Below are 25126 nucleotides of genomic sequence, written 5' to 3'. Positions count from 1 at the left end.
ATATAAACAAAGGAAGTTGGAGCGCGTATTGTCGAAACGAAATCTTGAGTTGGTTGACAGGTGCATACATATACATATACATACATATATGTATGATAGAGATACATACAAAGATAAAATGATGAGAGGACAAGCGTGAAGCGAACGAAGTCAACAGCAACAATTTCTTCTTTATGAATTATTCACATTCTGGGCTAATTTCATGAGTATAACGGCTAATGTTTTCATTATGCGGCATATTCCCTTACAGGAGGAAAAGCCAGAGGAGAGACGAGGGGGGTATGTCGTGGTGGACGTTTCTGGGCATGGAGGTCGAGGGAGTGTCATCGTCAGTTCAACCACGTTTAGAAGATTACTTAATAAAAGTGTAGAAAATTACTTCATTAGTTGCTAAGAAAAAAGGTGACTTGCTGACTTGAAGTTGCGCAGGAAGTGGATGTTTGCGACAATATTTATACATACATACTTAATGCAAATTTCTAAGGAAATACATGGAAAACAAGATTTAATTAAGCGCATGTACATATATAATTGTTGTTTGGTAAATACATTAGTATGTACATATGTACATGAGAAATCAAACAAGCATGTATGTATGTATGCATTAGAGATGCCGTTTCTAAATCGTTTTTTTTTGTGTCGATTTTTTTATTCCGTTTCGAGCCGTGAATCATTCAATTTTTTCGCAATTGATTCATATCGCACTGCATTAGAAGATCTAAAAACTTTTAAGGAAATTTGAATTTAAGGCGGGTACAAAAAATGAGCTTGACACCTCTCATCTTTACATACATATTTACAAATCTAGTAGTAGTAGAAATGAAAAAATTGAATTTTTTTAAGTAAATATTTTTTAATAATTAACTTCTTAAAATTGTTTAAAATTTTTAAATAAAGGTTGCGTTTTCCTTAATTTGATGGTACGCTATGTAATTTTGTACCTTAAAATAAAGACTATTTGAGACTATTTTCAGTAGGTAGGTCAGTACAAAAAAAAGTGGCTTAGGCCACTTCTGCTCTCACGGCCTCATATCTAGTAGATATACCTTTTTTGATGAACACTCTAAAAAGCAGGGACGTGAACCGGATGACAAATTTGGTCGGTTGGGCTCAGCGGTTCGAACCGTTTTTGCATTTTTGGATTGATTCGTCAAAGCGGTTTTTTCGTCTTTGAACCGGGTGTCAAGTGCAACAACGCGCAAGGATAAGTGTCAAGTGTCTATCTAATCAGATGCGTTGTCATTACTTTTGATATGGCCAAATAGTAAACAAACATGGTATATATTATCATATTTAACAAAAAGAAAAAAGTGGGTAAATTTATCTTTTGAAAATAGGTTGAAAGGAACCTTTAAACCTTTATGAAAATTGGTTCAGGTTTCGGTTTGGAACAAACATTTGTGGAAAATTTCGGTTCGGTTAATGGTTCAATTAATTAATAGAAAAAAGCGGTTTTCCGGTTCAAAACCGGTTCACGTCCCTGCTAAAGAGCGTGTCAGACGTGTCAATGCAATATAATGTTTCGAAAAGGCTGTCAAAATGAATAATTTCTGAAAGCATTTGTATGAGGAGTCAAACCTTGCATGTAAAGTGTCTTTCGAAAGCGGTTTTTTGTTTCCGAGGTTTTCTGTTTCCGAAAATTTCTAAAAATGCTCTTTGGCTGCGGGAAAAAAGTTCAAAATGTTAAGCTCTTACCATTCCCGTATTTTTTTGGTAACAAAAAAAAATTATCTTCTCTTCTTTCTCTTGTTAATATTAACTCTTTTTTATAGGTCCCCAAATTCCCAAAAAAGTGCAATGAGGGGACCCAGAAAAAATCTTTAGAATAAAAAAAATGGTAAAAAACAGTTGGGTATTTTTATTGAAAATCTCCTTCCGATCGAAAAATATTGACTTTCAAGAATTCTATAACATTTCTACGCAAAAGAGTTTTTTTCTCCAAATAAAATATATCAAAATTACTTTCTGTATTTATACTGTAGTTATAACACGTAAAATTGCTATTAAATTCATTTCAAGTGAATGAAGTTCTGTTAATAGTATTCATATAAACGGCTTTAATTTACCACACAGTTTAGCAGAATTTTCTTATTTATCAATTACTAAATTTTATTGCCTGGAATGGTGTGCAAAAATTGCCGATTTTCTGCTGAAAATCGCATTTGCCCTTTTTAGTCATAAAATCCCGAAAAAGTGGCGAAATCCCCCAAACTGGCAACACCGCTTTTGAGGCTACAAGCCGCCGTTTGGTGCAAAAATTCGAAGAAACCGTGTCGGTGCAAAACGTGATAGCACCCGTGCATCTTCGTGCAGGTAGTTCGGAAGAAAATATTGCTCAATAGAACTTTTCCTACAGCATCGTTGAGCGGATTTCAACAAAGGACTTGTATTTACACAACTACAAAATTCAATTCACACAGGATCTGAAGCCTAGAGACCATTTGCAGCGCCTCATATATGTACCAATTGGATCCTTGAACAACAATTAGTTGACGCCAATAAAAAAAAAAAAAAAACATCGTGAGCGAGACACATTTTCACCTAAAAGGATACTTTAACAAGCAAAACTGCGACATTTAGGGTACTAAAGATCCAGATATCATTCAATAACCCTCAACAAGTCATTTGGTATGGTTTTTGGGCTAACGGAATCGTCGGACCGTACTTCTTCGAAAATGCTAACAGTAGCGCTGTTACGGTGTTTGGTGAACCTTATCGTGACATGATCACAAACATGAATTAGATGACATGGACTTGGACGGTGTCACTTGTCGCAAAGCGCATGAAACAATGAACCTATTGCGAACGAAGTTCCCAGAACGTGTTATCTCACGAACCAACGAGGTCAAATGACCGCCGAATTCTTGCGATTCGACAACATTGGACTTTTTTCTCTGGGACTGAGTGAAAAGTGTGGTCTATGCCAATAAGCCCGAGGCGATTCTGCAACTGAAGAACGCAGTCATACGCATTCTAAATGATATACAGCCTGAACCATATCAAAAAATTTTGGAAAATTTTGATATGCGCATTAGGGCGCGCCTTATTTTTCTACTTTGACCCATAAAGTAAAACTCCCGCACGATAGGTTCATGTGGTCATAAAAATGTGCTCTCCGGAAAAAATTTCAAAATCGGGTAATGGAAATACGTGCCTCAAGACCTATAAAGTTACGCAAAAAAATGCTTTATAGGCCATGTTAGAGATCAGCGTGCAAAAATTCATTGATGGATATGAAGCAAACAAGCTATTTTACTGCATTATAAACTCATTTTCCTATTTTATGTATGTAAAATTTAATGATTTAGCGTATGTAGTTTTACCGCTCTGATGCACGTCTTTTCAATATCCGATTTGAATTTTTTTTCGCAAAGCACGTTTTTATGACCCAATGAACATATCGAGGGCTCATGCTTTGTAGCTTCCAAAAAGTTTTTCTCCGTACTAATTAAGGCAGCATCCTCTGACCTCGCTGGTTTTTTCACCCACTTCTTATTTCCAGTCAATTGCGCTTTACCTCGACACAATGCTGCTGGTCGATGAGGACGTACACCTTCATCTATGGTTCATGATTTTGGGTGTTGTACTTTTTGTGACCAACTTTTAATTCCATAGTCTCCAAGAAATCACGATTTCCACGCTTCTGTTGGGAGAACTCCAAAACTTCATTACCCGGCTCGTCGGGTGTATCTCGAGATACTTTTGATGTCACGTCTGCATTTTGTGACGGTCAATGGAAGAAAATAAATGTGATTGCGTTTTTATTTAATTTTGCATTTGTCATTTTGAACAAATTTTTGTTACATTTAATTTGAAAATTTTCAATAACATTCCGTGATTACTCACAATAGTGCCATAATTGAATGTGGCTGCACCTTACACAAAGTTGGATATCGTTAAACGAATTGCTTTCAACTCGGTTAACATATACGAGCTGAGTTGTTGCTTTACATGTAATATAAAATCTAAACGAGTGTGTTTTTGTAACTCGTTTAGAAAAAGATTACGCCTATGGTATAACAATATTTGTATTTAAATTTGAATAGAAATCTGCGGCTGAGTCAGATTTTATGTTGAAGCCTAGATTTGGACGTGAAGTCAGTCAGTGCTTGCTTACCTTTTGCTTACGCCCTCACAGATTCGAATATTTTTTAAAAGTTTTCCATGAGATTTTCTCTTCTCTGCAGTAATTTCTTTATTGCAGTATCAGCTAGTTCTATAGCATCTCGCTTATCCTGATCTTATGACAAAATTTCTCGATTAAGTGACAAGATCAGGGAATATTTTGAGCTCAGAACAAACATGGAAAGACCAGGTTGCGAAGGACTTGACATTTCCAATTTGCACCATTTGACAAAGAAAATAAACGACTGGTGTGCTTTACAGATTAGGTCAGGTTATGTTAGATTATAGTGGTTGCCCCAGACATGAGACGCTCTTGGACAGTTAAGAGATTGTCCTTTGTGATACCTACCATGAAAGCCTAACGGATACCATTTAGCCGACGAAAAACGGTGAGCCGCATACGAAATTACGACTATGTCACTGCGGTCCGGACCCAAATGAGTCTGATTAGAAAATAGTTTGGCTCGATTGATAGGATGTCAGACATTTCTTTATCTTTTTTGAGCGCACCACCAGGACTCATATCAAATCGCATAGGTGATTACAGCGCCAAGCAAGAAGAAGGAGAGTAAAAAAGATGGATAATCCTATGATGATTAACAGTTGGCTGAATCTGTTTGGAGAGAAAATATAGCAAACTTTTTGAGATGAATCAAATGAGATAATTTTTTATTGGAAATTATTCTTTTTTCAATTAAATATCGCACAATATCTAGTTACTTCAGACATTCCACATGTTAGACAATATTTCAAACCCCATCATTTATTAAGTGTTTTTACTTTACATAAATTACCTGTAAAGTTCCATTAAATTATATTCGCTTTGGATTAGGCAATAAGAAAATCATATTGCACTGGTATAAATTTATTTTACACAATTACGCTATAAATGCAAATATATTTTCATACAAATATACATACATACACAGTTGCATTCGTATATACTCATGAAAATTTATTATTATAAAATAATAGGAAACGAATCAAAACTCAAAGCGACCATAAGTCATAAATAACTGATGCGTGAAATCAAAAATGAATGAATAAAAAATATTTCTTTTTGTTTTCTACGGTCAGTGCTTTGATTAGGGTACGTTCGCAAAACATCCCTCCACCACTCCACTCCACTCATACACGTTTGCCAAGAAAACGCAGCAAAAACAAAAGCAAATGGTCAATGAATGGTATGCTTGGCCTTATTGCGGTGTATATTAAGCAAACCCTCATTTCGTGTAATTGACCGGCCATTTTTGAATCGACTTAGCATTTATTTTGACACACAATAAATATTATTAGGGTTGTCTATGTTAATGCAATGCCAGAGTAGTTCATGCTTTGTTTTTTTTTTTACATAAAAATATTTATGCTAATGCAGAAAATTTGCATACATACATAAATTTTATGCGGCGCTAAATTTGATTGCTATATTTGTTTGTATACATAAAGAATTGTTCAAAGCTTTGGCACAGAGCTGAAGCGTTTTTAATTTATGGAAAGCTTATTAACTTTTCTACAAAAGGAATCGCTTGAATTTTTGATAAACATACATATATGTATGTATGTATATAACTAGAACGTTATATGTAAACTCTAACGTGGCCTTTAATGTTTTTACCTAAAAAAAGCTTCGAATTTCAACCATGGCCACTGCACTGTGAAAAGACAATGTGTTTGAAAAAAAATACATATTTAAATTGGAGGTTTGTAGAGTATGCTAAGAAAAAAATTTAATTAAAATGTCTCTAAATTTATTTAAGAAAAGACAAAATTATTGGTGATACATACATACAGAAACACATGCTATGCTATTTTCAACAGTTTTGTGCAACCTAAAATTATTTGCAATTCCTAAATATGGCCATTATTCGAATGGGAGCCTATGCCCGCATAAATTTGACACTTGCACTAGTCGGTCTCAAATTTTATTGTTTGTTGTCGGACCGCCTTTTTTGGCAAGCGTTTAGTTTTTCTCAGCACATAAGTTAACGCTTGCAGAATATTTATGCGAGTAAATAAGTATAGGTATGTACATATATATTTCAGTGGATAGGCGTGTTCATAGCTATAAGAAAAAGTAGATACGTATTGTATGAAATGTGTGTAAACAATTTACATAGAAGCAGCTTAGTAAACTCGTAGGTAATTTATAAATTTACTGACAAATAATTTGTATGGTTTCTTTAATCAAAAGTTACCTTTAGGCTTTGTTAATACTACAATGTAATTACATATGTGGATATTTATCTGTATATTTTTTATATTTTTGTTGACCGTATTTTGCATTTTCTTCTATACAAAGTAAGCTCGACGATTTTTTTATATGGAAGAACATGAGCAACACCTTCAACAAAAAATTGCCAAAAATCAACGGTAATTCCTAGCTCCTTTGCACTTTATTGCACTAAAATTGAATGGGCTGCAAAGCTGCATATTCAAAGTCTTTCTAAGAAATCGATTTAAAAAACTTTCTATGAAAAAATAAAAATAATAATAAACAAGTAAGAAAGTGTAAGTTCGGGCGGGGCCGAACATTAAATACCCGGCGCAAGTATTACATATATGCTTTTCACCTTTCCGAAAGCTACCGCTACATGGTAAGCCGGGGTGTATCAATTTTGAATAAATTAGCGTCCTTAAATTTCGAAATATTGACGTTTCGAGCATTTCTAAAATTTACCGTTATATGAAAAGCCGTGATTTTAGTCCGATTTCAATAATTTTGAAAGTTTTGCTTTTATGTGGCAAGCACAATAACCATACCGAGTTTGGTATGCAGCGGTTGCCAAGATATACACATGTAACCATAAGTGGGCGTGGCTACGCCCATTTTCAAAAAAATGTTAATATTCTTATTTTTCGTCTAAAAGTTATTGCAAATATCAATTTTGAGTGAATAATCTTCAGTAGTTACTAAAATATCGCAGTTTTCGTATTTCTGAAAATTACCGTTATATGGGAGGTAGGCGTGGTTATTGTCCGATTTTGCCCATTTTCAATACCATCCGTCCTACGCCCGAAAGAAGTACACGTACCAAGTTTCGTTAAGATATCTTAATTTTTACTCGAGTTATCGTGTGCACAGACGGACGGACAGACGGACGTACGGACGGACGGACGGACAGACAGTCACCGCTTAATCGACTTCTCTTTTCATCCTGACCATTTATGTATACATTTGTCTATATCTATCTCGATTCGTTTTGCCTGTTACAAACAACCGTTGTGTGAACAAAGTTATAATACCCTTGTGCACAAGTGCGCTCGGGTATAAAAATTAGTTATTAAAACTTGTAAATAAGTAGTGCGCTTATAATTTTTACATGTTTGAAGTTTTAGCTAGAAAGCTATATGAAAAATTAAGAGTTAATTCGGAATGCTAAAATAAACTTTTTTGTCAAATTCAAATTAAGCCGAACATAGTGTGTTATTCAACCATTTACAAAGACAATTCTCTAAGTTTTTCGCCTACCTCGTTTGGTGATACCACTTACGGCTTACGAGAAAAGTGCAAAAACCGGTATTTGTGACCTTTGAAAGAACTTTTAGCTGACTTGGTATTGGTCTGCGTTTTTAGTTTCGCTCTCTGACATCCGGATTTTTAAAAGGACTTTAAATTTTGAAAGGTATGGTTACTTTTAAAAATATGGGTAGCAAATGAAAAAGAAAACTCGGCAGAATTTAAAAAGATAAATATTTTTTGGGCCACAAGGACGAATAGGTATTCAAAAGGCACTTAAAAAATTTTTTTTTTTTAAGCTAATAAAGCTTGAAAGACGAAATTCGGGGATGTGGTCTTTTATATATGTATTACCTAGTCTTTGACATATTTTATTTTTGAAAAAAAGTTTACTAAAAACGCAGTTTCGGCCCATATTTTCGTAAGTATGTTGATTTTTTTGTGTGTAAAATTTACTGTCGCACGGTGCAATAAAATGGAATGTTTCGTGAATTTTTTTAAGGTTATTTATGATTTTCTCGGCATTTTCCGGACCATTTTAGATTCTTTTCAAAACATTTCGGTGCTCTTACTTTTGATTTTTTCGCGACTTCTCGGGATTTGCATACGATTTTTTCGGACCTTCTGAGAATTTCTTAACATTTCGATATATTTTCGTTACTTTTCGAGATTTTGCGGGAATTTTTAGGTTCAAGCACACTTGTAAGCTAATTAGCCATTTATGAATGCCTTCAACTAGAAGCCAAAATTATCAGTTCTCAAAATAATAAAGCCAAAAGTTTACTAAAACGCACACTCGGTATGATCCCTGGTTGGCGACTAAGGAAGGTTCCACTAAATTACTTTCTTCTCATTCCGAAAGACAATCGGGTGTGGGGTAGCGACATCAAAACTTCTAAGCTACTATCTCTCTCTAGCAACTTTGGCCAAAGATTGATTCTAGGTTTTGAATACTAGAAAGTCGAATCAATGGTTTAGTAAAATTCGAACAGCTCCAGATGAGCAACGCCCTTCTAATTCCACTAATAAATCAGTAGTTTTTTCCTGTCTTCAGTTTTCATGGCAATGGTTAAAGTTATTTTCTGGTCGATGTTTAATTCTGTACCAGTGTCACGTTAAGAAACATGTCGATATACCTTGATTGTTTGAAGATCTGAATAGACTTGTTGAACAGTTGTTTGGGCGAGGCCAAATTTTAATATTAAAATTTCCAAAACAATAATGACCAAACACAAACTCTATGGATCTATGCTACAATTTTCTCTCCTCAGAAGTAAACAGGCCTTCTTGAGTGCCCATTTTCACAGCGCTATAGCTTTTGGCTGAAAATATATAATATGTAAGGGCCAATTTCACAATGCGTAGTTAACTCAGGATCGGGAGTTAACTACAGAATTTTGTACTGAAAATCTCTAGTTAACTGTCGATTCTGAGTTAACTACGCACTGTGAAATTGGCCCTAAGAGTGGTGGCTTTTAGGCGAGGCCTCAGTCTTTGTGGTTACGATAATATGAATTTCTCGTTTAAAGAATAATTTTATGATATTCATAAAGAGAATTCTGGAAGGCAAGTGATCGAAATGATTTAAACACAACAGCAAGATTTCGTCGCTCGAATAAAGAAACAGTGTAAATGCAACATACACTATTATTCGATAATTGCACCATTGGATAGACAATCCTTTAATCTATTAGAAAAATCTTTAGGTTTCTTAAATATCTCTTTGGCTGACTAATTTATTCCCGAAAAACGAAATTGTATTTGTATGGTTTGTAATGGTTTATAAAAACTTCCAATTCGTTTTTCTCAAAACTATACTTTTCATGTTACACTATTTCATTATTCCAGCGACGATTTAATGACGCACTTTTAGAGTCTCAAAACTTAGATTAGGTCGAAGTGAGAGAGAAATATGCTCAGAAGTTAGCTAGAAGGTAACTTGTTCGAGTTAAGGTTGGGGCCACCTTTTTAAATTTTCCCAATTGCCGAGAGATGCTGGCACCAAACATTACGTTTCTAAGTATAAATTTAGAGGATGCTCATGAAATGTTTCTATTTTACTCTAGAAGTAGGGCATTTCCAGGTAATTGAGCAGCCTGTATTGCGTGCAGTAGAAAATTTAATGTTGGTATAGATATTACCAATACGAAAAGGATGTCACTAAGGGGGTGACCCGTTTTCTACGATGACATTTTTGCCGTCATACAAAATTTATAAAGCAAATTTGAATCAAAAAGTCTATTTCGAAAAAATTGCACATACGATAGTTCCGGACAAAGGGGTCGATAGATATATATGCATATGGGATTGAGCGATCGTTTGAAAAGGTTTTTTTATTTGCTTCATCGAAGCCATACCATTTGTACATAGACTTTAATTTATATTTGGCAATCTAGTAATGCCAGCAAAAAACGAAAATTAGTATTTCGATTTCAAGCCTTTACAGGCTAACCTAATATTCACGCACGCCGCCAATTTATTGTCAAAAATTTCTCATACACATGCAACTTGTATGAGATCAACCGAAATTGAACGGCGTGCGTATGAAGCTAACTCAATTTCCAATTTTTGTTCTGCGTGACATTTTGATTTGACGTTTCGCTCAATGAAATCAAATGCAAACGCATGCAAGTCAATTTCGGGTGACGCAAAAAAACAAATTCGACGGCATGCGTACCAAAACGCAAGCCGCGAATATTAGGTTAGCCTGTTAAGGAAAATTCTAGCATTACACATAAAGGTTTTTGATGTGAAAACATCTTAGCTTTCGATATGGGTAACATTTGCGTAAACATAACAGAAATTCCCTAATTGATTCTTCCGTGTATAAATTAGGATTTCTGGACTAGTTCATGGCTAGTTCAGGGCAATTGCAGAACTATTTCAGGACAAGTTTCCGATTAGGTTAGAACCACTTCGGTACTATTTCCGGGCCATTTGGGGACCTGTTCAATACTATTTCAGAAACATTTCGGCACTATTTCTGGACCGTTCAGTACAATACTTTGGGGCTATTTTTATGCTAGTTCAGGGCCATTTCGGGACTATTTTGAAATCATTCTGTGACAAGTAAGGGTGCATTTCGGGACTGTTTCAAGACTTGTTCGAGATACTTTCGAGAGAAGTTCAAGCCTTTTTCTGAACCACTTCGAGATAATTTTTACCCTAGTGCGGGGTCAAGTCGAGATAGTTCGAAATCAGTCACGCAATGATCCTGAAATAGTCCTGAAGTATTCCCGAAGTGGTTAAGAAAAAATCGTGTACTGGTCCCGACAAAACGAAATGAAATAGTGTTTAATTTACCTATTTGTGTGTGTAATTGAATTGCATAATGCTTTGCCATGCCGTAGACAGATGTTTACACATCAAATTTCATGAGTACCTGGTACTAACGCCATTTTTTCTTAAGCATCTACATACATATGTAGTCAGTCGTATGTAATTTTCAAGGTTCGTCTTTTACACCTGTGTTCACATACATACATATGTATGAATTCACAAGCAAACTATGTATTTATGTACTATGCTACATATAAACATAGCGTAATATGCTCTCATATTGCGGCGACTTTGAAAAATACATGTGTAATTTAAAAACTAAATAGTTTGAAGTGATAGTTCGCAGAGATGAACTAGTTAATTTTTTTTTTTGCTTTTGCAATGAACTTGTAATACAAAGTGTGCCTTATCATTTGCATCCGTCCTTGCGGCCACTGATACAAACTACAATAAGCCAGCGTGAACAGGAGCGATCTTTATTGCAAGTGGGGAACGATTGCCTAACGCAGGAAATAGAAAAATAACAAAGTGAATAAATGAGGGCATTGGTTCATTAAAAATTACTTAAAATTATTCAATTCTATTTAGTAAAGTTTATAAGGATAAAAGGCAAAAGAAGCACTGATTATAAAGTTCTGAGATTTCCTTGTAATGACTTTTCAACAATGAAAATTTGATAGAATAACTAATATCGGCTTCAGGCTTTTTTCTGCAGGCGCTAAATTTCAATATGTCTATTTAAGCAAAAGTACTTGCATTTTTTTTATATGAGACCTCTCTTCATATTTCGATCTAAAATTAAAGTCTAAAGTCAAATAAAATATTTTGTCTAAAGTCCGCATAAGAAGTGTTATATTTGCGCTTTCGGGCGCCGTTATTTGTTCTTACTCCGCCCCTGTGCGAATTTAACGTATTTCATTCATGCAACGAGATTATGTACATACAGTGGCAGCCAAAAATGGATGAATGGTGTTTCGTTTTTAATATTTACAATGTTTTTCAAGCTATCATTTTTTCGATATTTTTCTCTAAATATATAGTTCATGCTTTAACATTTAAATTACACTTTCAAACTTTATACAGAATTTAGAAAAATTCCACAAATTTTTATCTAAATTTCGTGCTTTTTAACAGAATTTTTAGCTTGAGCGGCAAAAATGACATTGATTTTTAATATTTTTTTTTTGTTGGCGGCGTTTTGCACTTTTTTCCATATTAGCATAAAATGTTTGTGGAAGAATAAGCGCAAGGATATGCTAAATTTTGCTTTTTATATGAAAAGAAAACGAAAAAGCCGTCAGCAAAAAAAAATATTAAAAATCAATGCGATTTTTTAGCCGCTCAAAACTTGCACTAATTTACTAAAATTTTATAATACTGTACTGCATACCCAAAAAATTTAAGAAAATTCTGGTTAAAAAGCTCAAAAAGCTCAAAAAAATGTGTGGAATTTTTCTAAATTCCGTATAAAGTTTAAAAGTGTGATTTATATGGTTTTTGTCAAAGCATTATTTTATATAAAAATATCAAAAAAAAATTTGGCTTGAAAAACATTGTAAATATTAAAAACGAAACACCATTCATCCATTTTTGACCGGCACTGTATGTATGGATGAGTATGTCTATGCGATGCTTGTAAGCGAGTGAATGAAACACGCACATGATCCTGTTTTAAGTGGTGCGAAGCGGCGGGTGCGGTTAAAGCCCATTTTTACACAATTACATGGAAAAAGTGAATAACAAAACAGAGGAATCTATGCCCTAGTTAAAGTCACATAGTGGTGCATAAATATGTATGTATATAAAATTATTTCTCGTCTAACAGCGTTAAGGATTTATATGGATATTTCTAAAATATAACGGTCACCTAAAAATTTGCCAAAAATCAACGATAAGTCCTAGCAACTTCAAACTTTGCATGCTCAAAAATTGTATAACAAAAATCTTTTAGAATTCAAAAGCTCGAATTTTTGCTGAAAGTTTGATGATTTGTTTTTAATATGGCACAAAGTTTGAAACCTGGATCTATATGGTTTTTGTTAAAGAATAAAATATATCTTTTATTAAAAAAATACAATTAGGTAATACAAAAAAATTAATAGTCAAATCTTTTCAATATGTGGGTGGCGTATAATTGTGATACGCACTGTACATAGACAAATCATAATAGAAAGACTTCCGATCGAGCAGTGCCTAAAGCTTAGGAGAAATTCAAACAATACTGTTTTAAAAAGTGTTAAGCCAGTATGAAGTCACAGCGCTCTCGTCGACAAAGTTATCGCCGCTGTGAAAGTGACTACAATTAGTATGGACGAAGATTAGCACATACACCAAAATCTCGTGAAAAAAAACTTGTCCATGCAACAACAAATATGCTGAAGCAGGATAAATAAACTGACACTGGTTGAATAAATATGTATGTATGTACATATTTATATACATATTTATAAATAAGCGACTCTCCGTTAAGCTTTAAAAAATAAAGGCTAATTCGCAAAGCTTAAAGCTTTTTTACACAGTGCTGGCTACAAAAAAATACTTATGTTTCTAAAAAAGTTCTCTTTGTACAAACTATTTTTATTTTATTTATTTAAATTTTAAATAAAGGTATAGTCGTTTATAGGGCCATATTTCATAACAATTTCTTAATAACAAAATTTATAAATGTATTATAATCAATTGTTAAACTATTTTTTGAAAAAATCAAATATTTTCAGTTCGAGAAATAAATAGAAAAGTAAGAAAGAAAATTTTAATTAAATGGTGTATATAGAAAGTTTCAGTTGAACAGAAAGCATACACAGCAAATTTTGAGCGACTCGGAAAAGTTTTAAATTTAAATTTTCTTGCCAAAAAATTCCATAACTGTATGGCTCTAACGAAAAACTTTCTTGATGTAACTGAATATTTAAAATAAGGTACGATAAGATTGCATGTACGAGTAGACTGTGCAAACGTCAGTTTCGAGAAGTGATACTTTGGGCAGCGGGTGTAGATTATTTTTATACATACATACATACCATCAAACGTCTATCAAGGAATTTAGATATGCTGCACTTAAGAATATTTGTCGAAAACTCGGAGCTGTGGTCAAATTTACGTTTAAGATACAGCTATGGTCAGAGATTTAGCAAAAAATTTAAAAAATCATATTGTGTGCAAGTTATGTTTATTTATTTATTGTTAATAATTTTCATTTAAAATATATTTCTATGTACTATAACAGAAACTGCATAAAAAAACTTGCACAGTTTTAAAACTAGCACAAATTTCACAAAAGTTAATCAAACTTCAAATAATTGTCATCAAAAATTCAAACTTTTTAATTAGAATCTTTAGAAAACTTTCGGGTGCGCATTTTTGTAGCCCATTCAGTTTTGGTCTAATAAAGTGCAAGTTTCAAGTCGCAAAAAATTATCGTTGATTTTTTAGATTTTTTTTGTTTGTGAAGGGTGTTGCGCATTTTTTCCACAAAGCGCATGAACAAAATTTATTTGAGAAACATAATCAAGATTGTAAATAAAATAATACAGTTCAATTTCCTGCATTTTGGATGCTTTACGGTTAAGCCTGTTATTTTTAGACCACAGAGAAATAGCTTGTAAGTCCTCATTTATTCGGAAAAGTAAGTCTAGCTTAGAGAGGCAGAGAGGTACCTTGTGGCCAGCTTATTAAGTTAAGTGACATTTTGCCCGGTTTGGCTATTTTTCTTTTGTTTATTTAGCGTTAATATTTTTTTATAAAATTCTAGCACATTACATAACCAGCACCACATAATCCCACATTTTAAATTTCGTATAAAAACTCAACAAACTTTAAAAATCACAGCCAAAAATTTTAAGCTTTTTATTTAGAATTTTCGGAAATATTTTGGGTATGCAGTTTTGTAGTTCATTAAATTTCAGTAGGTTAAAGTGCAATTTTCAAGACGCTAGAAAATATCGTTAATTTTTAATATTTTTTTTTTTTTTGCTGATAGTGCTAGGGGTTTTCTCCCATAAAAACGAAGATGTCGAGCATATTTTACTTGATGAAAATTGTCATTGAAAAATTCACTATGAAGAAAATGTTCTACTACTAAGTAATACATACCAATCGATTTCTTTTTTCACCGATAATCACATTTGAAAATAAATTTTTATTTGTAACTTTTATGCAAAATTAAAAAAATAACAATTATTTTTAATTTTTATTTTATGAATCCAAAACAAACAATTATTTTTGATTTTTATCTAAATAATCTGTAAATAACAGTTATTTTTATATTATATGTCTTAGATAACAGTTATTGAAGACTTTTATTTATAAAAGTCATCAGTAAAGATCAGTCACCGACAATAATTTTTTAATCATATGTATAAAAGTCATCATTTTTCGCAGTTAAGAAGATGCTGGGAACCAAAGTTTACTACGACTTATACAAATGACTTTTATAAGTATGATTTTAAAAATAAAAGTCAGTGACTGATTTATATTGATGACTTTTATAAATAAATGTTTTCAATAACTGTTATCTAAGATATATAATTTAAAAATCAAAAAAACTTATTTGCAGATTATTTAGATAAAAATAAAAAATAATTGTTATTTTGGATTTATAAGAAATTTACGTATTCAAGTTTCAAAGTCTATAGGTTCTCAAATACCTGACGCACCACCCTGTAACTTTAAACACCGACTTACTGATTTAGGAAAATTAAAACTTATTAAAAATTTATTATTTCTTAACCAACCACTTTTTGTTTACCTAAATAAAAATACATTACAGCACTAGCTACAATTGACTTCATTATTTCTAGCTCAAGCGCATTGTTAGCAGCAAATCCTTTAGAAAAAAATTGCTATAGATAGCGACAGCGCAGTTCACTTTGATCGCACCCAAAGCGCCGCCGACGAAACACGTTTTCTTTGCTTGGCAATGAGGTTGATTGTACGTTTGTGGCACACAACTAACATTCATCGCCAAAGTTGCAATTTTCATGATCACATCAAAAGAAATAAATAAAAAGAAAACAATACGTACGCGAAATGCACTGTATAATATTGCCAAACTCTAATGCATATGTATGTGTGTACATATGTATGGTGTGTGAAGATCAATTGGAGTAGAATTCGTTCGCTGGTGGAGCAAACTCTTTTGTAATGAACTTTTTTTTTGAAACATTGACATTGCAAATCTTCCTCTTTTTCTTGATCTCTACACAAATACATGCATACTTACATACACAAATTGCAACAACGATGCATTTGCAGCAACCTATTAGAAATTCAGAATTCGAGTTCCACTTGAAATGGTTGCACTTATGTATTTATGTATACGCGCCTGCAAAGGAAAATACAAAAAAAAATGTATTTGAAAAAATTTATGTTTATTTAAATACATACAGATATACTTAGATATTTTTGAGATTTTATTATGGAATATTTTAGAAATTAATATCAAAAGCGCAGCTAAAATTATCGATTTAAAAAACACAAAAAAAACAACTATAAGTTTACATAAAGAAAATCAGTAAACTGATCCAGTGTATGGTGATGTGCACAAGAAAATCCGGAAAATCCAGTAAAAATTAGTAGCAAAACAAACCAACCGAAAGTGGTTGAGCCGGCTGGGAAGATGAAACTGATGCGTTCGCAAAGCTGCCCACACAACGACGTCATCAATGTGTGCACATTCAGACATACAACCATACATATAAGGCATGTATGTATGTATGCTTGTGTAGCGCTTATGTACAAATGGGTATTACATATAAAATAACTACATACATGTATGTGCATATAAATAGCGATGGCATGGCAGGCAGCAACTTTATTGCAAATCTGTCCTTGACTTAAGCACATGTTACACAGAATACACGCAAATGCAATTGCATTTAATTAACTACATATCCATATGTATAAATATATATACATACATATATGTATCGTGAATTTGGAAAAGCGCTAAATATTTACATTGTGTGCATATATAGTGAAAATTTCTAATTGCGATAATTTGTTGCAGAATCGAAAGTGTTTTTAAAAAGAATTTTGCAGTTAAATAACCGATAATGAAAATTGTTGTGAGTGCACATGTTTTTGTTGGCTTTAATGCCGCCTATGAAATATATATATATATATATATATATATATAAATATCAATAGAAAGTGAAAAGCATTTGACAAAAACTTTCTCTGTAAAGAAAGTGAAAGTTGAAACAAGTTTATTAAAGAAAGATCAAATGCAACTATTTGAAGTCCTTTTGTGTGCAATACTTGTAAAAATTTATAAGGGTATTAAAAAAGGGCTGATTAAGAAATAATAACACATTTCTATTATGTACAAGTTTCTGTGCTAAACAATAAAAAAGTAAATGTTTAATACTTAAGTTATAAAAGTTATTTTACTGGCAGCATCAAGTATACACCTGCGCAGGAGTTTACGGTTAATTATCTAAAAGTTGTTGGCTGGCTCTATAAATATTCTTAGCAAGAAAGAAAATATGTTTATCTTTTCATGTTACAATTACAAAATACTTCTTAGGTGAAGTAATTTATGCATTAAATTTTGTAAAATTCAAACTATCAAATGATGCACAGTGACCAAATGTAGCATTTTATGTGGCAAAAATGGAAACTTTTGAAATGATATAAGCATTACAAAGCGATTTTTACAATAAATTCCTGTAGATTTCAAACTTTTATAGCGTGGTCAACATATGCTTACGGGATGGTATGAGATATACTATAGGGTTAATGTTTAAGTCTTCTCGCTGAAAATTTTATACATACATACATATGTATGCTATGGAATTTAGAATATTCTTGTTGATATAAATTCATTTTATTTTTATTAATGGTAGTCGATATCAGAATATATGTACATTAGGGTGCATCACTCTCCATATAAAGAAAAAGCGGTACTGTTTTTCCATCGGAATTATAAAATTTATTATAATTTATTGGTCATATTCATAAAATATAAAATTGATTTAAAGAGTTCTATAAAGTGACATTTTCATAAAATTTTTCGATTTATAAAACAGTTAGTCTTTTTACTTTTTAATGACTTTGGCTGTAAGTCTGCCGCCAAAATATTTCGGAAAAATATATAGTTTTTTTTTAATTAGTTTAAAAAATAATAATTTTCCAAAACATTAAATCAGATGATAAAAAAATTTTAAGTTTAAGAGGTCTGCATAAAAATGTTAAAACATATTATCAACGGAATTAAAACAGTTACATTTTTGGAGGTATTTTCAAATCCGTCCAGCTCATGTAAATCTTCAAAAAAATATACAGTTTTTTTTAATTAGTTTAAAAAATAATAATTGTCCAAAACATTGAATTAGATGATAAAAAAGTTTAAGTTTAAGAGGTCTGCAAAAAAATGTTTAAACGTACATATTATCAACGGAATTAAAATAGTTAGATTTTTTCGAGGTATTTTCAAATCGGTCCAGCTCACGTAAATCTTAATATTCTTCCGAAATTTAGCTTTGTTAGTGAGTCACCTTGATGTACATAAGTCTAAAATTTCATGTTCACTGCGATAAAATTGAATGAAGGGAAGCTTTTTGAAAATTTACTTAATGACCAAAGTCGGCGTGGAGCATAGGGGCATGTCTCAAGAGATGACATCTTAAAGTTAAAAAAAAAAATTATAAAATATTTCTTCAGTGCTAATCTGTTGAACATATATTCCCTAGTAATTAACAAAGTAAAAATGGGTTTCACAGATACCTTAAATCATTTTTGAAAAGAAACGGCACTCTAACTTAGTTCTAGTCGAATTAAAATGACCTTAGCAGTCGAATCTTTTTTAGGATTTTTTTGCTGTTTTTTGCTAAACTGCAAATTTGACTGACCCAAAATGTTATTACTACAATTAAATTAACTTTTAAAATAAAAATAAGCAAATACCAACTGAAAATTAGAGGATACAAAATGTTTCAAAGTGAGAATATGTGATTTTAAATTCCACACAATTAATACATACAGTAACTCAAACAAATGTTGACATGTAAATTTTTATTTAAATTTTTTATGCATGTGCTTTACGCAAAACCATATAAATCAAACTTTCAAATTTAGAAAAATTCTAAAATTTCATCAATATGCCCAATACAACTTGTTTAACTGAATTTATAGAAAATCGCCTTGCGTTTTTATATGTTTTTTTGTTGAAGGCTTTTGCGGTTTTTTTTTCATATACTCACAGCAATTGCAATTTATAAAAACTGGCGTTGATTTATTCAAATTATGTTGAGCACGGCGTTGCTCATTTTATTTCATAAGGAATCCATATTTATGTGTTGAAAGGTGCAATAAAGCCCTATAAAAATAAAAAATTAAAAAAGGCTTGCACTTTACTACAAAAATTTCATGGCCTATGAAACTGCATACGAGAAAATCGTCTAAAACTACAGTTTAAAAAGTTCGGAATTTTAATGATTTTTTTTTTTTTGGATTTTTGCATCATTCTTTTTTATTTTGTAACTTCGATTTACAAAAAAAAAACCAATAACAAAATTCTAACTTTAAAAACATAAAATTAGAAAAGATATCGTTGAAGGCCGTGCAATTTCTTTAGAGTAATAATAGTTTATTTTCTTGCTAGTATGCAATTACATATAAACATTAAACATTTATTTAATTGAGGAAAAACCATTTCGTGGTAAATTGTAAAAATGGGATTCTGAATTAAAACACTTAAGAAATACATGAACGTACAGTGACTCAAGCAAGTGACCACATGTTGATTTTATTATATTTATATATTTGTAATGTTTTTCGAGTTAAATATTTTTGGTATTTTTTATTTTTCTTTAAAAATTTTGTCCAAACTTTAACCAAAACCATGCAAATCACAGTTTCAATCTTAGGAAAATTCAACAAGTTCAAGTTTAGGAAAATTCAACAAATGTTCTTCAAAATTTCAACTTTTCAATCTGAATTTTTAAAAAATTTTTGGGTATGCAGTTCTAGAGCCCATACAATTTTGCTCGAGTCAAGTGCAAGTTTCAAACGGATGAAAAATTCTGGTTAAAAAGACATGTATGTATGTACTTACTTTAGCAATATTTATTTTACAAGCATTTCACTTCAGAATAATTAGGGGAAAACTGGATTTATGCATGGATTTTTCTTTTGTGGTTCTAATCAACATATTAAAAGTCCCCACCGATCCAAATACCGCTAGAGAAGTAAAAAAATCTAGGCTTCCCAGTTTTTCGTTTAGAAAATTGTTTCAAAAATACCAAGTAAATTTTTTCAAAATTAACTTTTTTTGATGAAATTCCATGCAAAATTACCTACAGAAAAAAAATATCAATTGATTAAAATAACCAAATTCTAGTTAGTTTTTTTGCGGGATCTCCATAAATAACTGACTTTTAATTAGTTATGACAAAACTAATTTTAAGTTAGTTGTAAAGTCATGCAGACATTATCGGGAGTTTGTTTCCTTAACAAGTTTCTATTTAAATATCCCCAAACAAAAATTATTTTCGATACACTTTTTTTCTGCACTTCGCAGATTATTTTTCGTATTAAAGACAAATAAAATAAAGTTCGAAATTTTATATTATCGTTTTGATGTTATGTCTTATCGATTTCAAATATGAGACCACCTACAAAAGAATATGTAAACAAATAAGGAAATTTGTAAGGTTAAATAAAATAATTAAATAAATAAAAATATAAAAGATTTAAATCTTTTTTTATTGATAGTTTATGTCCAAAAGTAGTTAGCTACAAGTTAGTTGACATTTATTTTGTGGCCATCGACCTTCAAAAGTAGTTAGTTACGGTCAAAGGAAATAGTTAATAAATAGTTACCACTAGTCGACTACTAGTTAGTTAATAGTTAGCTACAAACTAGTCCCATTTCCTGCAGGGTTGGTAACCTACTACATATACTGCGGTGCCGATGCACTTGGCAAATAATCGTATTTTGTGAAAGCATAATAACTTAACACGCAGTAAGACATTTAGAAGACAGGAACTAAATTAATAAAAAATAATTTTTTTTTAATCAAGGAAAGAAAGCGATTATATGTATTTAGGTAATTTTTTGTCCGCTCATTCCGAATATATCCTTGTGTTTCCAATTGTTTTTGATAAATATATTGTAGCATAGGGTCCTTTCTAAATATTCTTGTCAAATATGTATCAATTTAAGGTGAAATCGTAAAATTACGAAAATGCCTGATGTACCCATACATTTTTTTTTCACTGATAATTTCGAATAAATATGCAAATTTAGAAATAGTTCTCAAAGCCAATTAGAAAAACCTAGGTTGTAGATATTTTTCACAAAATGCTAGTTTTAAGTGTTTAAGAATTCGCGTTGATTTGTGATAATTTTTTTGCCGCTGGTGTTATTATTTTCTCCCATAAAAAAAAAAAAAATGGCCGAAAATAATTTGTATGGAAGAAAATGCGTGACATCGTCAGCCAAAAAAAAATATCAAAAATCAATCCGAATTTTTAACCACTTAAAGCTTGCGCTTTATTGAGTTAGAATTTAATGGGCTATAAAACTTTTTTACTAAAAATTTAGATGCAGATGGATTATGTTAGATAAAATGCTGCATTTGAAACATAAAACAAACAAAAGAAAAATAGTCAAAACTGGTCAAAATATCTTGTCTCGTATCGGTCTTATTTTTCAAATGACTTAATGTATATAGTTCCTATAAATAGTTAGCTCTCTAACAGTTACTTAACGGAAATTGGCGGTTTTCCCTTTGTAAAAGTTGTTTAAATGATTTCACATAGGTCGCGTTACTGTTTAATTATTCCAAGGCTGCATTTAAATGGTGTGTTTAAGTGACTCAGGAAGTGATCTCAATTCACCAGTCATACTGAGAAGAACGCCAACTATAAAGAGATTTTATGGGGAGCAACAGCCACAACTGGAATGCCTGATGAGAGTTTAATGCGATGATGATAATAAACATACTTAATATAATACAAATATTAATTTTATAATAAAAATTTTAACAAATTGTTTTTCGTGATTGGGATAAAGAAAAAAATATTTGTGCGTTCACACGATTGGGATACGATTTGCACCAAATTTTTAGGCAATCGTGTGACACTGGCTTTACAATCACAGCGAATTAAAACTAATAATAGCGGAGTTTTAAAATAAAATTTACTTTATTTATATCATTTATTTAGCCTTACACGATATGGATAACTCTCATGCCATTGTTAAGTTGTCTATGCATGATTAACGGAGATTCTGACACTGAAGCCGATATTGATGAAACAGACAGTGAAATGATGAAATATGCGCCAGAATATGTGAGTTTAAATAACTGATTAATAATCATTTAATTTTCTTACTTAAATATTTAATTTGACTAATGAAAATTTTTTTGAATACATATAAATTATATTATTTTATTTTAGTCTATGTCTTGCAAGTCTCTTCAAAACATTTTACTTAGAGTAGCTTTTAGACGAATAAAGTGTGTCAAACGACGTTGAAGTGCACATTTTTTTTTGCTTAACAGTTCAGTAGCATGCATTTGAATTAGTCTTTGTCATCTGTCCTACGCGGGTTACGCACTCAAAGGTAGTACTGTTGTCAAAATTCAGTGACAGTAACTCTGGAATGTCAATCTTTCATAAATCACGCCCACTGTGAGCGTAAAATGATTTATGATTTTATCTGTCAAGTAAACTAGACAAAACTCTGAGACAGCTGACAAGCCCACATGTCTAAATAAAATTAATAATGAGAAAATATGACAGCAAGTTACTATGCACTTATGTACGGACATAAAAAATACAAAAAAGACTGGAGTCCGCTAAAAAGTATAAAAGTGTCACTCTTATAAATTTACACCATTTACAAGTAAATCGAATCAGATAATTGGATTTAAGATAGCTCAGTTTTACGTCTCTCAGCAAAACGCTGCCAACAGCCTCATACCTAATCCCTGCAAAGGCGGTACAAAATTGCTCCGCCACCTCAACCCTGCTCAAAGAAAGCAAATACTTAGCTAGACTGAGATCGCCGATAACCGGCATACTCATATAGACGTACAGTAATTTCTTAGCGAAATATTCACCCACTTCCAGGCAGTGGTTTCTATGGCCGGAAGTGTGGGTATTATATTAGTTGCGGAATACCCGGTCTGAACTCTTTCTAGCCAAATGGTCAGAAGTCTCATTACCAGGTGGGCGCAATCCCGGTGAACTCCGCGTGTCATATATTTACCTGAGTCCTAATGATCCGCTGCCTGTTGCTAATAAGCCTAAAGCTTTTCTGCCCAATCTTTACAATAAATCCGATGTAAACTAGTCTCGATAGTTGTGGTATGTGTTTAAGTAAGTGCAAACAATTTTCTCCCTACTCCCTTCCGACCGCCACATCAAGCTAACTTCTACCTGATTTTCAGGGATAGACAGACAGATAGATAATAGTAGATAGTATGCATTGCGATCAGTAGGTCTATCGTGCCCTCAACTCACCACAACACTACATCTAGCCCTAAAGACTATTTGATTTTCAGAAGAGATAGCTTGGCCAACCCCCTAGCTTGTGCAAGTGCCCTCTTTATGAGTGACCTGTACCTCTTTAGGTTATAACCCTTAATAAGCTCTTAGCTTATCGAAGACCCATGGTTTTTCGCCAATGCAGTGCCCTCAGTTTGGTATTTTCTTTTCGGCTTTTGATTAAGCCCAGCTTAATGTTCTGAGTTTTTGAAGGACTTTTCCCAGCCTATCTGTTGGACTTAAGTATAAGTAGCGCAGCAGCGTTCTTCGAAGAATCAATCCTGACCTTCTAAAGCACCTTATTCAACCAGAGAACAGGACAAGAGAAAATTGTGAGAGGTAGTAAGTGACAAAACCACCAGAATACTTCCCTTGCAACTTCCACCAGTTTCCGTGCCTCTGCATGCCAAAAGTGACCACTAGGTTCCGTGGATGTGACCTCTGGGGACTATGGTCACTTTGGAAATGCTGCAGCAATTTCGCCGCCTGCTTCCGACTCCTTTAACTTCTCTTCTGATAAATCATTAAAGGGTCGATGACAAACAACTGGTTCCCAACTCATGCCTATTGTAAGTGGCTACTGCTCTGAAGAATAGTGAAGAGGCAAGACTACTTCGCTTCAGTATGCGGTCGCTTCGGCCTTTTACGACAAGCTTGTCTTTCGGCGGGTGCCTTCTAAACCTCTACCCCGCAGGTTTAGCCTAGTTGCTTTAACTGTAAAACTTGTCCCCACTTTTCAAGATGTACTACAACTACAACTACGCTCTATATTTTTGCAGCAGCTTACTAATTAGTTATTTTCTTTTATTTTTTCAGCAACATCCAGAATATGCATTCAGTTATGGCGTCAAAGATCTGCACACTGGAGATGTCAAATCCCAGTGGGAGTCACGCGACGGCGATACTATAAAGGGACACTATAGCATTCTCGAGCCAGATGGCTCGATACGTACAGTTCACTACACTGCCGATGCTAAGCATGGCTTCAATGCTGTGGTGAAGACCGTCGGCGCCAATTCACATCCCGTCACCGAATCGCCGCACAGTGAAAATGGCATCAACGACGACACATCGCAATCCAAAATCAATCACTACAGCAAAGATCAGGAGCACATAGTGCTGAGCTCAGACATTAAACCGCTCAAAAATCCAATTGAAGATCTAACGCACGCCCACCCGAAAATTCCCAGCCTCATTGAGTTCAAACCGCATGCGCGCATAAAGCAAGTGCCAATGGAACTGGAACCGGGTATGCGTGAACGGCTGCAGACCGCACGTGATGAGTATTATCAAAAGCAAAATTTCAAGAAAGTGCCACAACCTGTAACAGATTCGTACAGTAATCAGGAGAATGAATGGAAAGCGCTTGTATTGGATCAAAATTCCGAATATCAGCCGATATATGGTGTCCATATAAATAGTTATAAAAGCGCAGACAATTACATTCCAACAAAACAATCCATTGCAAATATAGCTCAGAATGCTCTGAATAACGGTGGTGGGCTGCGTAATGAATTTATTGCATCAGCGCCGCTGCATCAACGCAATCATGGCTCCTACATCGATCCTAGTATAAATAATATACCGCCTGGCAAGAAGTACAGCTTCACCACACCTACCTACAAGCACCACTCAGCACCACCGCCACAATACAAATATCAGACGAATTTCAAAGCGTCTGCACCACAAAATCGTCCAGACTACATCAATTACTTTCAGCGCAAAACAAAGAAATTCAATCACAAGGATGCGCCGGGTCCAGTAGTTTTT

At 32.9% G+C, this 25126-nt stretch overlaps 2 protein-coding genes across 2 annotated transcripts in view; one reads left to right on the top strand and one right to left on the bottom strand.

The window, feature by feature from the left end:
• Positions 1–25126, bottom strand: part of LOC118746826 — a 304681-nt gene that overhangs the window by 106240 nt on the left and 173315 nt on the right. The gene's annotated exons all lie outside the window — the stretch shown is intronic.
• Positions 22037–25126, top strand: part of LOC118747214 — a 3234-nt gene continuing 144 nt past the window's right edge. The window contains exons 1-2 of the mRNA XM_036481203.1: positions 22037–22156; positions 24173–25120. Coding sequence (XP_036337096.1) covers positions 22055–22156; positions 24173–25120 — 1050 coding nt within the window. The 5' untranslated portion in view covers positions 22037–22054. The remainder of the gene's footprint in view (positions 22157–24172; positions 25121–25126) is intronic.

This window comes from Rhagoletis pomonella, unplaced genomic scaffold (assembly GCF_013731165.1).
Source record: "Rhagoletis pomonella isolate Grant_MI unplaced genomic scaffold, Rhpom_1.0 Rhpom_scaffold_00011, whole genome shotgun sequence".
Taxonomy (NCBI): Eukaryota; Metazoa; Arthropoda; class Insecta; order Diptera; family Tephritidae; genus Rhagoletis; species Rhagoletis pomonella.
Note: the sequence above shows the minus strand (reverse complement) of the source record. Positions and strands in the feature narration are given on the sequence as shown.